Here is a 19,362-nt window from a genome sequence, read left to right on the forward strand (position 1 = left end):
CTCCCCTTCCCACCCTGCTCTCTCTCTCTCACTCTCTCTCTCAATAAATAAATAGATAATAAGATAAAATAAATTTGATGGGGGAGAACAGGAAGGGGAAAAAGTGTTTTGTTCACTGCACTATTTTGTTTGGTGTAGGGTTTAGGATTTGACAATCTCTTGTTAAACTACACTTTCTCCTGAATGAATCACAGAAGGGAACATCTTTTTAAATCCATCCACCCATTTGGGAGACGGAAACAACAAGGCTTCTGGAAAATCGCAGGTGTCAACATCTCAGAGTAGAAATAATGGTACAGACACGTGTGAATATTACAACTAACGAAACGGCTGAGAAAGCACACAGGTATGTGTGGCTATGCAATAATCTAAAAATCATGTGGTTGTTAGTCATGCCCGTGACTTTGGGTGGGTGACAAGGGGGTCACAGGAAGGGAAAGGATAGAGAGGTGGAGGTTGGAGATGAAGGAGGTTACATCAACCAATCATTATCAGGAAATAACGTAGGAGGTGATGTTTAGACTTCCAGTATCCTCTCCATCATCATGTTACCTGTCCCAGTCAAATGAATAATAAAATGTAAAAGAAATAGAGAAGTTTTCTATAGCTGGGCTTCAGGAATCTAAAATAGAGGAGAGTGACTTAGGAAAGCATTTCGGGGATTGCCATATGGAAAATGATTAAGTGAGGAAAAGACTAACCAAGGAGCATACAATGGAGTGAATACAGGGCTTTGAGAGAGACATTTTTGGAAGAAATAGAGTTAGAGTAGCTCTTTATAGCCAGTTAGTAAGAGATTTTCATGGAAGAGACAACATAAGTTCAGAGTTGCCTAATTTGCATGTTAGGTTGCAAAACTTTTGAAAATATAATAATATTCCAAGTAAAGCACAGGCTGGGTTCCAACCTTGGCTGTGTTACTACTTGCATAACTAATTTAACCTTTCTCATCCTCAATTTCTTCATCTGTAACAGCATTAATCCTTCACCTCGTAGGGTTGTTGTACAGATTAAATGAAATAACCAAAGTAAGGTTTTTCATTTAAGTTGTTCATTAAGCTACAGTAAAGAGAGTTCATATTTGCATGGGAGCTCACAGTTTTTCAGAGTGCTTTTAATAAACACATTATCTTATTTGAAATTCCTAACAACTCTATGCAACAGTCAAGAATGATAGTATCAGATCATATCAGCTATCCTACTTAGAGACAAGCAAAGTGAGGCTCCAGAGGGCTGCTGGACTTGCAGCTCACGTTGTGAATGCACATCTGGGGCCACCCCCATCTCTGCCTGGCCCCCCAACTCCCTACCCCCAGTTCTATGTTCTCTCCACTATGCCTTGTTGGGCACTTGAGCCCAAAAGCACTGGAATGGCAGTTTTGAACACTGCCGTCATTACTGTTCTGTCTGTCTACTGAGGGGAAAATCACCACAGCAACCTGAAAAAAATAAATAAAGCAAAACCCTTTTCATTTAATGTGAGGCAAATCTGACAAAATCTAATATATTAATATCATTAGACAGCAGCTGAGCTGGAATAGAATAAGGTCCTAAAGAGAATCACATGTTTTTCAGTTTTAATTAGTTAATCTTTATAAAACTTTTAGTATTGGTGACTGATAATATATTTGATTTCTTTTCCTCCAAACTCCTAGTCATCAGCTGAAAGGAAGTGCTTACCTTATCAGCAGGAAGCACATTGATCTACTGAACTCATAACAAGGAAGAGTTAAAAGCTGTTGCTAGACTTGCTTACTTGTGAAGATAGTTTAAATCTTTTTCATAAAAGGACTTTGCCAACACTGTTTTTTGTTTTGTTTTGTTTTCTTGGTCTAAAAGAAGCAAGTTACAAAATTTCAGAATGCACATACAAAAATTAAGCATAATCTATGTATGTTCTCTCCTCAAGGTTTTGGGTTGTCGGTGTCGGTTTTAAATAAAAGAGTACGAATAAAAGCAAACCAGCAAGGAAAGAGCTAAATGGAATCACAGGCTCCAAGTTTCAAAGGTGCTTTATGTAGTTCCCTACAATTGCTCAAATGCAGTCTCTTCTTTACACTTGGCATTTTCTTGAAACTATGCTCCACAAACCAGTAGTACTGGGAGGGTGGCCAGCACAGAACCCGCAAGGCCAAAGCCCACCGAGGCTGGAAGAAAAGGAACAGAGAACAGACCCAAACAGGACATCTTCACATCCTTATCCTTTAACTTCCAAAGGAAACACCTGAGAAATCAGCAGTCATGTCAAAAAAGGAGGTGAAAAGTCAAAGTACAGTAAAAGAATAAATTTTAAACACAATAAATCATGATGCTCACACACCTCATTAAAATGACTGATGCAGATTGTAATTGTTTTTCTATTAATCTAAATTAAAAATGTTCTCTCCTATAATACCTTGAGAGGTGCCTCACTACTTAGCCCAGTTTCCCCCTGACATGCTAGAGGGCAGCATGTGGAGGCAGTGGGGTTGCTGGAAAACGTTCTTCCGGTGGGGCAGGTATGATGCAAAATGGCAACTAGGAGCTCAGAAGTGAGGGATGGTCCAACCCAAGGCAAGGTTGAACTATTTCCTGGAGTACAGAGGCCTCACTTCTATTTCCTCTATGAGATATGCAAATAATATAGGTAAAGCAATTTTGAACAGAGAAATTTAAGGATGGGGATAGAAGGTGGAGGTAGAGAAAAATGTGAGTTCCCTAAAATGGCCAAAGTTGTCCAAAGGTGACTGTAGCATGTAGAATAACCACAAAAAGTCAGCAATTTTACCTGTTAATTCTGATTTTACCAGTTAATTCCCCAACAGTCTAAAAGTGGATGCTGCTCTCCTGGGATGCAGGAGAAAGGCAGATGGTAGGTATCTATCCTACTAAGAGAAAATACGAAAATCAGATCACTAGACTCTTTGGAGATAAGACCAAGGGTAGAGCCCTCAGAATCCATCTGATTTCAAGGATATGATCTGATCTTAATGATTTGCAGATTAATTTTCTGGGATTTTTTTTTTTAAAGATTTTATTTATTTATTTGACAGAGAGAGACATAGCGAGAGAGGGAACACAAGCAGGGGGAGTAGGAGAGGGAGAAGCAGGCTTCCCCGCGGAGCAGGGAGCCCGATGTGGGGCTCGATCCCAGGTTCCTGGGATCACAACCTGAGCCTAAGGCAGACGCTTAACGACTGAGCCACCCAGGTGCCCCAATTTTCTGGGATATTTTGTGGGTTAGCACAAGCTAGAGCAATCACAGATGAAACCAGAGAAGAAGATCACATAATAAAAAGACCAAGAAATGTGAAATTCTCCTGAGAATAAAGGAAGAAGAAAGAAGACAAAGCAGGGCGACCCCAAGAAAGGAGAAAGTTCTCAAAAGCTGCAGATGCTCCTGTATTAGGGTGAAGAGTGTTCCCCAGAAATCACATCCACCTGGAATCTGTGAATGTGACCATATTTGGATACAGGGTCTTTGCAGATGTTACCAAGTTAAGATGAGGTCACACTGAATTAGAGTGGGGCTGATCCAATATAATAGGTGTCCTCACAGGAAGAGGGAAATCTGGACACAGACACACAGGAGGAGGAAGGCCACCGATGATGGAGACAGACATTGGAATTACGCTTCTAGAAGCCAAAGAAAGCCAAGGATTGCCATCAACCAGCAGTAGCTAGAAGAGGTAAGGAAGGATTCTTCCCTAGAGCCTTTGGAGGAATGGCCCTGCTGACACCTGGAATTTGGACTTTAGCCTTCGGAACTTTGAAAATAAATTTCTGTTGTTTTAATCCTCCCAGTTTGTGGTATTTTGTTACAGAAGCCTTAGGGAAGCTAATGTACCCCCATTCTTTTCTTGACGGACAGGGTGGCCAAACTTGAAGACAGACACAAAACTATAGCCACTTTGAGTGTAATATCTGAAGGAGTTGTGGTGTGTAAGCTCTCCCTACTCCTTCTTGTGTTAATTACTTCCTATTTATCACACTGAGATTGAGATAATGGTTGGTTAAGGATAAGGTTAGAAGATAGAGAAAGTTGGTTTCAGTCTCTTTGGGCTGCTATAACAAAATGCCACAGACTGAGTAGCTTATACACATCAGGAATTTATTTCTCAAAGTTCTGGAGGCTGGAGGACCGAGCTCAGGGTGCCCACATGATTGGTGAAGACCTTCTTCTGGGTCGCAGACCTCATGTGGCAGAGGGATCTCTTGGGCCTCTTTTTTTAAGGGCCTAATCCCAGAGCCCTCATCACCTTATCACCTCCCAAATGCCCCACCTCCTAATACCATCACCTTTGGGGTTAGGTTCAACACATGAGTTTTGGGGAGACACAAACATTCAGACTCAGCAAAGTCGACTGTTGAGAAAGCTACAGACAGACTTAGGGTCGGTAGCACAATAGGAGAAACACAAACTCAAGAACTAAGGATAAGGATTTTTAGCACTGAGTAACCAGTAAGGGTTTAAACAGTTTCCTCTTCCATGAGGACCTCATCTCAGGCCCAGACTTTCAGAAAATCACTTGTCTGACTGATTTGCATACAGCAATGGATATGGAGTAGAGTTGTCTCTTTTTAATGGTAGCGACAAAAAAAGAGAGAAAGAATAAGGCCATACGATGAAGTTAATGACTTGGAAAATAGAGGTGAGGAGCTCAAAATCAATTCTGTCCATAGTTATAAAATGACTTTTAAATGACTATATGTCATAGAAATATTCAAAATTAAGATTATCATAGCTATCTGACTCTCCAAGATATCCTGAAGCTGACTATTGAAGTATTTCACCTTAGTACACCATTAAAGAGAAATGAACCCAATGGAGCCATATTTGGGAACTTTTCACATTGTATAAATTTTAATTTCCTGTATATGAAAGGATAACAATCTTTCATTTTGACCCAGAGAAGTATAGCCAATCGCATCGTCTTTTCATTTTGATTAACTATGTCCTTTCTCTTCTTCATCTACTCATTCTGGCCAAATTAAACAATGGTTCCTCAATAGCAATTTTTTGCTTATAATTCAGAGGTCAATCAATCACTCAATCTCTTTCTCTTATGCATTTTTTAAATTATCTAAGAGTTCTGAACAAAACAGATGAAAATAGTATAAAAATATCTTCCAAGGAAATGAAATGAGACCAAGGCAACTCAACTAATTTCCCCCAAAAAATGCATGCCTACTCCTGCCTAAGGCTACTAATAGCTCCTTTATGAAATCCCCCAAATAGTCAAAGACTGAGGAAATGTGTTCTCTTGATGCAATTTCCAAGGTCAACACTCATACTTCTATTTAAAAATATGCATTCTAATCCTGCTTTCTTTTGATTTAATTGTTTTGGCCCGCAGTATCCTTACAGGGAAAGGCTCATGAACCTCCCCTCATGGCTCTACAGCATGCCCCACCACCGTTCCCTTCTCTCTCCTTCCCCAACTCCCAACGTTTCCTCCACAGCCAGGGTGTTCCATATCAACAAATGGACAGATGTGGGAGGGATATGACCTTGTCAACGGTCATATCCTCTAACCATCCAAGCTCTGTCCAAGCCTGAGACACAGGATCATTTTCTGTGATGATATCAGGGGTGACGGCCACTTACAGGGCAAAGGCTGCAGGCATCCAGCCTGTGAGGTCATTTCCTTGGAGAGGGACAAATGTTTCTGGGGCAGAGCTCCTAAATTAACCCCATTGAGTGCTGCACTCTGTCCCCTATTGCTGACTTCCAGTCAAGCCAATCTATTTTGGGGGTGGCTGTCCTTTCACTCTTCACTGTAATAAAACTCCTGCAAACTAGTTTGGGTAACTAAATCATGATAACAGATTAGATGACCTCTGTGGTCTATCCTAGCTCACAAGTTTAGGATTCCATCAACCCTAGGTAGCAACTCCCAAAGAGGAGCACTTTATAAATGAGTAACAGAGCAGATACTGTGTTGATGGACAAATAACATCAGCTATTTTGAACTAGTCGTTTGCTAAGTAATGTGCTTCCCCCCATTATTGCTACCTGAACCTGAAGAAAGGAGGAATTGTGTAATTCAGTGGGGAGACCTTGGAACCAGAATATTATTTACTTGGGAAAGACTGCATATGTTCATTTTCAAACATTCCTATCCTCAATGGGAATTTAATTACAAAATCACCTACTATAAACTCCGACCATCTCTGCATTGCAATATAGCTTAATTTCTTTTGCAATGAATAGTTGTGAGGAAAACGTACTTGCTTTTAGGCAGAGTGCAGCTCTTTAAAACAGAGGCTTTGGAGTTCTATACCACACCTTGGTTTTGTGTCCTGATTCTAAAACTCTCTGGATTTGTGAGTTTGGGGAGGTTATTTAACTTCTCTAAGACTCCTTCCTCAGTGTTCTTATCTGTAATGTGGGGATGATGATGCTTACTTCAGCACATTATTGGACAAAACATGAGACAATATTTAAAGCACTAACCAAAGGGCTCAACACACAGCAAGTATCACTTTTTTAAGATGATAATATCAACATTTTCAAAATAACATCAAACATTTTTTAAATAATTCTTTGGCCCAGTGATAATAAATGAGATATCAAATTACTTAATGCACCAACCATTTAAATCGTATTTTCATTTTCATTTCATTTCATTCACTCTTTATATGACAGTTTATCACAATATCTTAAAATAAATTTAAAGTTACATTTAAGTACTAAAATCTCTATCACGTAGCTTGTAAATAGTCTGTAGGTATAATGAGGAGAAAAAAAAATCAGGGACAAATGTATGAATGTCATTACTTATATAGAGAATGTGAAATTCTACTAAATCTTCTAGAATGTAGTTACTATCCTACCTCAGAGATTCACTCTTTGTTGTGTGAGTCAATGACATGGAAGGCTGGCACTCATTTCTCTGAGTACAAAGGGGCACATAAAGAAATCAAGTCCTTGGATAAATGATGCCACAGAAAAATATGGCAATATATAAGTGAATGCTCAAAAAGAGAAACCTCTGGGGACAAGAATTAATGTTCTACCCTGAACATTGTGTTTGCTCTGCATTGGTTTAGTCATTTTGGGCTGCCACAAAATTTGAAACTATGAAAAAAAAAAGTGTGGTTTCTTTTTTTCATGTTGTATGGAAGAGTGTGGAATCCCCTGGAAAGTACGTGCAATATCTCTCAGGGATATTGTTGCTAGGGAACAAGAACACAAACAGAAGATTCAAGAAAGCCCTTCATTTGGCCCAAATCTCAAGGACTATTACAAATTGTGCAATATATGATTTGAGAAGGTCATAGCTGCTTGGGAGTTTTTTTTTTTTTTTTCTTTTTATAACTGTTTCAAAGAGGAGCAATGGAAATAGAACTCAAACTTTTTCAAATAGTAGCGACATGGGAATTGGGATGTAAGACTCCTAAAAGGCCCTCACTTGGTTGCAAGAGTTAGAGCCAACATTAAATGAAGGTCAACTGTGTGTATGTGTATTTTCGGTTGTCAAGGAGGCAAATTATGTCAGGATTTACCTTTCCCACTCATTCTGAAAGGTCTGCATATGTTTAATGCTGCCTCTGATTACTAGGACCTCGCTGGAAAGGTTCTGAAGACAATGCAAAAAGAGATGCATGATTTTCTTAGTAAATTATTATCTCAATCTTACAAAAGTGAGTTAATTTATAAACAGATTGTTTAAAATTAGCATCTTCCATTAAGAGCTTCTTTGCAAAAAAGATATAAGTGAAAATTTGCCATAAATAAAAATCAGACACAGTATCACAATGTAGAAATCTATGCTTTGGTTCTACAGGAAGACTGTGTTCATTCAGTCTCATGCTTAAAGGTTTGCTGTGAGTATCACAAAGACGAAAGTTCAAAATATCAAACAGGCTGAAGAGGCCAGGATAGGCAGGATAGGATATAACATGTGTAAATGTGAAAGAAAGCCTAGTCAGTGTTTAGGGAAATAACTTTGAACTTAAATACAACTAATGTTTCCTAAAAACTTCTCTTTTACTTAAATTTCTATCCAAATGGGACAGGATTTCTTTATCTTATATCCCACCCTAAAAAATAAAACAATCACAGGAGTCCATGTTTTTACCCATTTATCTTCACCAAGAGATTGCTTACCGACTTACTGAACAGAAGGCACCTTCTTGATTGTCAAGGAGGCTACTTTAAAGGCAGACTAGGACAGGTGTTTTAACACTTCTCTCTCTGCGACATTTTATCTATCACCGCCCAGCAGGAAGTGACTATGAACACAATTCGTCACCAGCAAGAGAAGGGCCTCTGTCTGACATGAGAACCAGCAGGGGTGATTCACATCCCAGCCTGGTGAGCGTGCCCTGGATCTTTGCTGACCACAATTCATAAAATCACTTTCACGGTGAACATCCTACATCCAGATTGTTGTGAATTTTTGCATCATGCAGAGGCAAGGCTCAGGACAGACAACAGGAAATAAAATCCAAGTTCTTGCAATGGTTCTGACCAATTGATCTCTGACCACCTGTCCTGCTTCAACTCCCTCATTTCCTGGAGCTCAGTGTTTCCCAACTGTTTGGTCATTATTGCCTTTCTAGGGAAACTTCCTAGATATATTTTCCCAAGTTCTCTTCCATGGGATGTTAACATTACACATATACTATATGTTATGTATGATACATATCTGTGCTTTATCCATTAAATACAAGATTGTTTTTTTCACTCTCCCAAGAACCAATTTTCATGCCCTTGGGGTTGACATTAAGAACATGTGTTCCAGCTGAAATCCTTGCCCATTACAAAATTTTGGTGGTATATCCCAAGCCTCCCTGCTTCTACTTAGAAATGCCTCCCTCTCCTAGATATTTGTCTAACTGATCAATTCTTGTTCACTCTTTAAAACTCAGCTCAAGTATCAAAGCTGTCTGGAGAGACTCTCAAAGTCCCTCAGGCTATCCTCCATCTCCTCTGCTCCCACAGCATCATGGATTATGCACTTATTTCTACAGTTGGTTTATTTGTCTGTCTCCATTAGACTAACTCCCTATTAGACTAACTCCCTAAAGTCAAGGATGCTGTCTCTTTCTCTGTTATGGGCTGAGTTGTTTCTGCTAAAATTCATATATTGATGCCCTAAGCCCCAGTACCTAGAATGTGACTGTATTTGGACATAGGGCCATTATAGAGGTGATTACATCAAAATGAGGCCCCTAGGGTTGGCCCGTAATCCAATCTGACTGGTGCCCTTTTACGAAGAGGAAATTGGGATATGTGAAGACACCAGGATGTGTGCTCACAGAGAAAAGGTCATGTGAGGACATACAGCAGGGAGGCTACTGTCTGCAAGCAACCAGAGAGGCCTCAGGAGAAACGAAACCTGCCGACACCTTGATCTTGGACTTCAGGCCTCCAGAACAGTGAGAAATAAATTTCTGTTGTTTAAGCCACCCAGTCTGCTGCATGTTCTTATGGCTACTTGAGCAAACTAATACACTCTCTATACTCTCAACAACAAGCCCAGAAGCTGGTAGTGGAAAAATAAATATGCTGGTTGGTTGGTTGGTAGGTTGAACAAATGAAAAATACGTTCTTGATAAATTCCTGCTTCCAGAGGCTACATGCAGTCACTATAACATGATGCACAATTGCAAACGATCTGTTCTGTGGAGAGCAGGCCCAGACCCCCCCCCAAAGGGCCAAGTTTATTCACCCTCACCCCGGAAGAGGGATGAGCCAGCATTCGCATATAAGGCAAATGGATAATGTTATTACAAAAGATAAAACCTTTGTCCTCAAAGGGTGAACCTCTCAGAAACCCCAGCACATATACTCTGAGTCACAAAAGGAATAGAAATTACCAATGAGAAGGAATTCCCCTGAAAGACCAAAAGTAAACAAAGACAATTGAGAAGACCATGTGAGGGAAAGAGAAGTAGACGGAAGGTCTAAAAGAAACATTGCTGACCTCATGGAGGTTCTTTGCCAGGGCTCTAAAATTATATTTTTTTAAAAGCCCTTTCATATGGTGCTACATGTCTGTAAGTACTCAAGAGGGGACTGGCTCATGTTCAAACCAAGCCAGCCATGGAGAAGGGGAGCCATGTTCTCCCCAGCTGATTCCCCTCAAGGCTTGAGAAATCTCGTTAGCAGCTAAAAAGAAGGCAAAATGGAACCAGCCCCCATTCAAGAGGCTGATGTCATCTATCTCACCAAAGAAAAGGCCACACTTTCCTTTGTGAAAACCCAGGGTGACATCACCTCCCGATCACATGCCACTTAGCCCTTCCCCAGCTATTCCCAGCTCAGGGGTGCTCTCCCTTTGCAAATGTCACTCTTTCACTCACAAAGCTCCTTGACCTTGTTTGTATGCTGGATCCCACTGCCTATAAAAGAGGGCCTCTGGGAGGGACGGCCAGAAGAGGCGAGGGGTGTGCACAGCCAACCGGGAGGGAGGCCTCTATTCACACAGCTTGCAGAGAGTTCTCTATTCCCTTCAGCAACCCAGATGGAGGCCCCCAAGGCTGAATTCAGCCCCTGGACAATGCTGTCAACACTGAATACTGTGAACCCTTTAGCCAGGCAGGGCAACTGTGGCCATTTCTTTCTTTCCAGAGTGGGATTCTCTTTGATGGTTTGCATAAAGGCGAGGCAGTGCGGTTTAATCTCACATCTACAGAGCCTCTTTAAAAATGGGCCCACAAAATAAAGCCTGATTGTACATCCATGTTCTCAAAGCAAATAGAAGATTTGTGCAGTTGACAAAGAAGGACATTTTGAAAACAGGCTTATTTATTAATTGGCAAAATAAATGAAGTGTGGGGCGGGGGGCGGGGGTGTGGATTCTCCTCAGCAGCAATGCTCAGGAAATGATACCAGTGTAGATTCTGAATTCTCAGTGAAGAGCTTCTTGGAGTTCTTACTGCACAGTTTGGAAAAGAGCTAGGGGGCGGGGAATGAGCACCTTAAATTAGATATCTCGAATGAAAAGAGGCTACAGGTTTTTTTTTTTTTTTTTAAAGATTCCATCTATTTATCTGAGAGAGAGACAATGAGAGACAGAGAGCATGAGAGGGAGGAGGGTCAGAGGGAGAAGCAGACTCCCTGCCGAGCAGGGAGCCCGACGCGGGACTCAATCCCGGGACGCCAGGATCATGACCTGAGCCGAAGGCAGTCGCCCAACCGACTGAGCCACCCAGGCGCCCAAGAGGCTACAGGTTTAAAGGCGCTTCCTTCGGGCCAGGGAAAGAAAAGCAGCATCAGTGCTAGAGTCAGGCTGGGTGTCCTGGGCCCTGGCCTGGAGGGTCTGTGCACAGATGAGCTTCTTGAAATACCTTCACCTACACATGTGCACAAACACGTGTACTCAACAGTATGCCTACTATACTGTCACATGGAGACCAGTTGTTTAATGTGTTTTGGATTTTGTCTTTGCTTGTTTTGTATTTATTTACATTTTGTGTTTTAGTTTGTATTTTGAATCCCGCCACATGGCATGTGGCTTCAGTGCTTTAAAGTCCTACTAGAACTGCTCTCCCTGAAATCTCAAGGGTTTAGGGGAAAGAGGGGGTGTGGCCCCTATCCCTGCCTGAGCCCCTAACTGTGAGTGACCTGAGTGACCAGAACGCTCTGGCTACAGCTCAGCTCGCGACCTTGGACCCCAGCCACACTGGGTTTGGGGTGCCTCATACTTACCCTGCTGTCTCCAACCACAGGGACCTTCTTCTACCGGAAATCCTTTTCCTTCTCCTATTTGCCTATGTAATTCCTGCCTATTCCTAGATTTTAGTTCAAAGGTCCTATTCTCATGCAGGATTTCTCTGACCTCATGTCTAGATCAAATTCCCTTTTATGAGCTCCCATGGTCCTTATCACACTTCTGACTTTATGTTGACTTGTGAGCATATTGCTTGGTGGCTATTTCTCAAAGACACCCAGCGGAGCTCTATAAAACCAGGAACCAGGCCTGTGGGTGGGAGTCGCACCCTGGCCCCAGCCCTAGCACAGTACCCAGCCCTAAACAATTCCTCAGTATCTGTGGAATGAACACACAGGTGACTATGAAATCAGATTTATGTCTTCGGTCCACCTCTGCTGGGTAAGAAGTGGGAGACCCTCTCCTATCAAAGACCTCTTCTCTGACCCTAGTCTTTTCTGTTGGCCCCACTCCCCAGACTACCTCAAGTTAAAGATCAAGTCAAAATGCAGAGTAGAAACTCTGTGTACATGAAGCATTGCCTAACTGTAGTATATGATAGTTAATTTTGCACAGATCTACACCACTAACAATCCCCTTCCAGAAGGTTCTTCCCAAGTGTAATTTATATATAGTGGGCAGCACAGAGTTAAAAAAAAGTTCTGGTCCCATTTGGCAAAATTTTGTTTTACAACTCTGATTCCAAGCTTAGCAAGTTGTCAGCAATTGGGAGAAAGTTGTGAAATAGTAAACATGAAAAGAGAATAGACAGAGAGTGTCTTTGACTCTCCCAAAGAAAGACAGATTCCAAATAGAACTGGTAGAAAAAAATTTTCCCAAAACAAACTCAGAGCTTTCAGCAGAGGATTCAGCCACGTCTAGCATGTTGGTTGAAAGAATCTAGTGATACAGTAATCCAGTCTAGCCAATAATGACCATAAAATCGTACTCCTTAGTGTGGCCTTGCAGGTATGATAGCTAGAACAACCTGGAAGGGAGAGGAAGGAACCCACCGAGAAGAAAGGTATTAACCAGCAACAGCAAAATCACTGCTCCTAAAACCCTCCATCCTAAACACATGGCAGAATTACTTAGGGAGATTTTTTTAATTAGCCATTGTCAAGGTCCCACCGAGGACGAACTGAATCCTATCTCTGAAGGCTGAACCCGGTACATGGGTTCTCTTTACAACTCCCATGAAATTCCAATGTGTATCTAGGGCTGGGGACCTCTTCCCTAGGCCCTGAATCTCCACCTCCTGGTTAGCATTTCTTCCTTTCCATCCTTCTGTCTCGCGTGAAAGTTTTCCTCCCCTTTGGATCTTTCGGAAGCAATAAAGTTCTTTCTTACAGAAGCCCCAGCTCGTATCCTCCTGACATCAAAAGATTGAGGATATTATTCTGCTCTTAGTACAGTGCGCCCTTGGAGCACCTTAGAAGCTTTCTCTAGTCTCCAGAGATGCTGTCTTTCTACTATTTTATGTCTTCAGCCTTAACATCTGCTCTCGCCTTGCTCCTCCAAGTGTGGTCTACAGAGTAGCACCATCAGCAGTCCCTGGGAGCTTTTTAGAAATTCATTTAGGATTCATGGGCCTTACCTCAGGCCCCTGTATCAGACTCTGTATTTTAACATGCAGTGATTCACATGCATGTGAAAGTCTGAGAAACGCTGTTCTGGAAAATATCCGCAGCCCTTGAAAATCTGGGTCATTTCTCAAGGTGTTCCTGTGTCTTCTAGGTTTTTTCGCACTCTTCTCTGGTTGCCTTAGAATCACGCCATCTCTGAATCACAGAATACTAGAGATGGACTGTATTATACAGATAAATCAATCCAGTCCCTTCACTTAACAAGTCAATAAATTTACATTTCAAGGTTAAATCCACCCCCTCGGTGAAGAGAACAGGCCAGAACTCCCACAGGCTTAATTATCATAGCTCATTCACTTTGTGAATTCCTAATCTGTATTTCAAGCTATAAGTAGCTCTGTGGATTACCACTGAATATTTTTAAATACTGAAGGCCCCATACTTGTATTTTAACAGAAATACACCCAGTCTCCAGCTCATGTTAACAGAACATCTAACACTCTTAAGTATACAGTAAGGGTATTCACTTCTGTACAGTGCTAAGATTCATATAATAAAAGGACTATGATTTTAACAAACCTCAAGAGTCCACCACAATCCACATTTATGTGTGCTTGCCTTGGGCTCACCCCTGATTCGGACAGTAGGGCCACAGTAGGATAACGTTTAGCTATCTGTGTGTGATAATATTCCAATTCCACTTCTCTTTCAAATTGACTGAAACAGACCAGCGAGTCCTAAGACCTTGGTTGAGAACTCCTACGATAATAGTCACAAGGACTGTATTTGTTAGGTGTGGATCCCTCTAGGAGAGTGGTTCTCAAACTTGAATCACCAGGGAGACTAGTTAAGATGTGGATTATCAGGTTTCCATAGGTCTGGGAGGGGGCCCCAGAATGTGCACTTCTCACAAGTTCCGGGTGATGTTGATACTGCTCTTGGGTGACCGTATTTTGAGAACCACTGCTCTGGGGCCTCCTCTCATTAGACTGGGCCACATGAGGTCAATCTCCAAGTTCCGGAACTCTCATTAAACATGAATGCTCATCCTCAGAGGAATGATTATCTCTACGTGCTTTCTGAACCACCAGTTCATAGGTGGGTGCTGACATGCCCCAACTCTGTTTGGCAGCTACAACACACGCCCTGGCTGAGTGTGAGTTCTCTACTCCTGTCCCCCTCTCAGCCCAGTGCCCCCCCGTCTCTCTCAGAGTGACTTCCATCCTTGCCCTTTTATCCTTTTATCCCTCCCACCCCCCCACCATTCTTTCTCTGCTATGTCAGAATAAGCCTTGAATCTCATTCCACTCCACTCCCCCTGGGAGACTCTAATGCCACCTAGCTTGCCACACCCAGCTGTAGGTTTTACCCCACTAGAAACTTCACTCTGCTCCTTGGCAATTTATTGTTCTCTTTGGCAATTTATTGTTGCAAAGACGTCAGCAGCTATTCACGGCCCATCCTCTCTTAACCCTACCCGGATTAGCTCTCCCAGAGCCACCAATGACTGAGGAAACGGTCCAAGGCCTAGCACCAGCTTACTGCCCCTGTTCCTAGTATTCATAGGCGGGATTGGTTCCAAAGAGAGAATTGGGAAAGGAATAATTCTTAGTCAAACAGCAACTATCAAATACAACGAAGATCAGCACAGGGCTTACCGTGAATGAACCACTGCATCTGAAATCCTTTCTCATGGTGACTGACCCCATCGGTGTAGAACAGCACTTGAAGCTTGGAGCCTGTGGTGCTCCCTGTGGGTGGCATATCTGTTCCACAGTAGCGTCCAATCCGCCGGGGGCCGTCATGGAGCTGAAATCAAGGAGAAACTTCCCAATGTGAGAGACTTCACATGGCTTGTCACATGGAAAAAAGCAGAGTCTGCTCATGTAGCAAAAGCTGCTTCTTGGCTGAAAGGTTGAGGGTAAATCTGCTGAGATGGTTTGAGCACAGGAGGCTTCACATAAGCATTAAAAATAGACAAATATATAGAGAGAGTTTTATGGGTGATTCCTAAGCCCAATAAAGCTGGAAACCCAAGTAGTAATGTTTGGTTTTAGGTCAGCCTAGTAAGTTCCCTCGAAAGTGTAAATCCAGGCACAGAATAAGGAAATGGTAGCCCGGATGAGATGTGTTCACACATTAATGACACATGAGAGATGTCCAGTGAATATCAGTCTTATAGTTGTAAGATGTACAAATTTTTAAATAAATACTAACTATAAAAATTTGGACATTTTAGAAAGCTATGTAAAAGGTAAATACGAAAATTAATCCCACTGAAGATAACCACTCTTAATATTTTGTTAATACCAGAACTTTCTCTTACCAACATTTTTTTTTCGTTTGCTTATATATGTACATATACACACATGTGTCCAGGTGTATATGTGTGTGTATAAATTCAGGCTACACATTTAATTGTGTTCCCAGTTTTTCTCTAAGTATGTCACTCAATAGTCTATGTAAACATTTTTAATGGTGGCGTAAAATGCTACTAATACTGTGTTGTAGTTCATTGAGGACATTTCCAATTTTTTTGCCAATATGAGTATTTGTTTGATATTTTAAATGTCCCTCAGGAAAGATTCCTGTAAGGGGAATGAATCAGAGAGTATCATCTTTTATGGCTCTTGATATATATCATTAAATCTCTTACCAGAAAGTTTATACCAGTGTACCCCCCACTAGTATTTTACTGAAATGGTTCTTACAGGGGACCTTGGCAATCACGACTGCTATTATTTTTAAAGCTGGTGCTGATAGGAAAAATTTTTTGGTTTTATAATTGTCTTAATTTATGCTACTTTGAGGTTGAAGGTTTTTCATGCTTACTAGGCATTTATATTTCTTCCCCTGGAACTTTTCTGCTGAGGTCTTTGCCCACTTTCCCACTAAACTATTTGTACATCCTGTCATGTACCCTTTATCTGCCTCATTAATTTCATCAGATACATACCTCTAAGCTAAAAAAAAAAATAATAAGCTTCTCTGCCATATCTCTCCAATCAAGAAATAATGATAGTTGAAAAAGATTGGCTCCTCGTTACTCAAGCTATTGTATTTTCTTTTAATCCACTAATGTCTACATTGCTGTCTACTTTGTTCTAGTTACCCTTGGAATGAACAGTCCATCACAACAAAATTGAAAATATTCAATTGTAGACTTATGGATTTCCTTGATTATTCTCTTAGAGAGTATACATATGTAAGAGTATGTGTGAGTTCATGTGTTTGCATGTGTCTGTAGGTAAATGTATAATCTGGTTTTAATACATTCCAAATTGATGAAATTATTATTATTTTAAAAATCTATTCATTTAATTTGAAAGAGAGAGAGAGTGCGTGTGAATGGGGGGGTAGAGGGAGAGACAGAGGAGAGAAGCAGACTCCCCGCTGAGAGCTGGACCCAGGGCTGGATCCCTGGATCCCAGGATGCTGAGATAATGACCTGAGCCAAAATCAAAAGTGAGACACTTAATGGACCAAGCCACCCAGGTGCCCCAACCAAATTGTTTTTATTTACTGAAATATTATGATATAAAAAAATGTTTTAAACATATTGGTTGAAGCATGGAAAAAAACTTTATCATCAAATTCTACAAAGCACCCTCATGGAGCCTTCCTAATCCCTACAGCCAGTCATAAATTAGTTTTCCTTTGAAACCCCTCCACTTTTTACTTGTGCTTCTTTGTAGAAATGGTCACATTCCTTTGTATTCTAGTTACAGGCATGTGTGTCTTATCTCTCCTACTGATTATGAGTTTCCTTAGAGCCTGGACCACCTCTCCCAGTCTCCTCTGCCTTGTAAGTCAAGGGCAGATTCCCACTACATCTTCAATGAATGAACACAATGGTTTCCCCTACAACTGCATTTATTTCGATGGGAATTAATCTGCACTATTACTTGAATCCTGCATAGTTAGATACATATTAAGGTCTTACAGTCCTAAATTTCAGCATGTTCCTTGTAGGCAACAAAGAGTCTGGATCCTTTGTGGCTGCTCTGTAGAAGGGGATCGGGGATCAGGCAGGGCCTTGTTCAAGGTCATAATAAATTACAGATTTCTAAATCTTGGCCTGTCTCATTGAGTTCTCAAAACTAGCTGCTCATCAGGTATCCATGTTTGTGATATTTGGGGGAAGTTCAGCAGAGAAAGTGGGAAACTCAGAAGTCCGTTATATAACTCACCCTTAGGTAGTAAACCTCAGCGTTTTAAGCGAATGAATAAAGAGGAAGTTTATTTTTCAGGATTATCACTTCAGCTTCCTTTTGATTTTTTACTACTACTGCTGCTTTGATGAGGTATATTTATTAGCAAGTGTCTGTCTAGATAGTTGACAGAAGCCATAATGAGGCAGCAAAAATGAGGGAAAGGACAAAGCAACACAGAAAGAAAACGGGACAACAAAAAAATCCTTCCCTTCTGATGGCAGGTCCCCCCATCTCAGGCAGGGTGTGGACGTGGGGGAGAAGGGCCATGCTGCACTCTGTTTACTCCTAAATTACTGCATCGCCTTAGGATATTTATCCTAGCTTCAGAGTTTTGTTTTGTTTTGTTTTGTTTTTTATTAACTCCAGTGCACCAATTCCAATTCAAAACTAATTAATACAAAAATAAACATACTGTTCCCAAGCAGAGGTATAATAAGCAAGAAACACTCTACTATTTTCCACCCCAGAAGGCTCATTCTTAACTTTGGGTTGTAGTTCAGTGACCAAAACTTTAATTATTTCATCTTTATGCAACAAAACACAAGGTAAGATTTCTCTATAACCATAATTGCTCTAAGCTCGATGGATCTTCTGAAACGGTTGTAGTGACATTTTGAGGAACTGTCTTCTAGATTCTACACAAGGTCATAAGCAGTACAGTATTTTTGCTTCCCCAGCTCAGGAAGGTTAAGAAACCTGACATTTTCACATAACTTGGAGGGGATTTTTTTTTCTTCCTTCCGGATAGGATTACCTCATTGAAGGAGAGCCCCTGAATCCCAGTCTTTCTTAAATAACACATTGTGAATGGGATGGGGGGGTGGGGCGGGGGCAAAGGGAGCGGGTTTGGGGGGAACACTGATGAATGACAATTAGTCTCTTTTAGCCTTTGGAGGGGAGAGAGTGATGCATTGAAATAAACATCAAATAGACATTGATGAAAATGTTTAAATATGTCAAATAAATGAATTAATTAATTAGTGTAGAACAAAACCTCTACACAAAAACACCTCAACCCCCAATTTTATGTCCTTCTAAAGTTTACACTTAATTAAATTAGGCTTTTTTTGTTTGTTTGTATTCACACAGATGGCTAACGTCACCTCTACAATTCGTTCCCGCGTAAATTTACCACACAAAAAGGAACAGTCATTTTTCAAAGTACACAAATACTGGTTGCCATGGAAACCAGTAGGCCCCTGCTACTCCTGAGCCTGTTGTCAGAGCAGAATGCTAACCACAGGACGCTCCAGCTGTGACTCAGGGCGACTGCTGGCAAGCATGCTGACTTGGTCCTGCTACGGGTATGATTTCCCCTGCTTTTAGAAAGCCTAAAGATCCACTCGGTCCAAACAATACTCGAGCTTGGAAAACAGTCCACAAAAGGAAACTAGCAGAAATTAAGAAAAAGAAAAATCGAGACTCTCACTTTAAATATGCAGATCTAATTTGTACAACTGTATTGAGAGGTGGTTTTTTGTTAAATATTTGAAATGCTGCATCCACCTTCTGGTTGGCCATTAAATGTATCTTTGAATGTAAATATGTTGTATACATACAACCTCCTGTGTAGAATCTTTTCAGTTATTCTCTTAAGGAGACTATTCATTTAGGACTGATGTGGTTTAGGTCTCCCTACCCCCCACTTCACCCTGAAATATCTCAACTACTCTTCGGACACTCAAAGAGGAAGGAAATCTCTTGCCTAAGCCGCATTTACCAATTTCTATCTACTTCCTTTGCCTGGGTTTGATAATTTGGCACACACATAGTTTATGAGGCCATTAGTGACTTCAGACTCCAGGTGCAATATGAAAGGATCCGTGGATCCCTTCTAACTATTAAGAACCATACGTACAAGGCAGAAGATATAAAACTGAGGATACATCACTGACAGAGAGAGGTGAATTTTTCTAAGAG

General features: G+C 41.1%; 1 protein-coding gene across 1 annotated transcript in view; it reads right to left on the reverse strand.

The window, feature by feature from the left end:
* CUBN (cubilin) overlaps positions 1-19,362 on the reverse strand; it is a 264,084-nt gene that overhangs the window by 155,809 nt on the left and 88,913 nt on the right. The window contains exon 26 of the mRNA XM_081818905.1: positions 14,887-15,037. Coding sequence (XP_081675031.1) covers positions 14,887-15,037 — 151 coding nt within the window. The remainder of the gene's footprint in view (positions 1-14,886; positions 15,038-19,362) is intronic.

Source organism: Leptonychotes weddellii, chromosome 5, assembly GCF_054177405.1.
Source record: "Leptonychotes weddellii isolate Sample4059 chromosome 5, ASM5417740v2, whole genome shotgun sequence".
NCBI classification, from domain to species: Eukaryota; Metazoa; Chordata; class Mammalia; order Carnivora; family Phocidae; genus Leptonychotes; species Leptonychotes weddellii.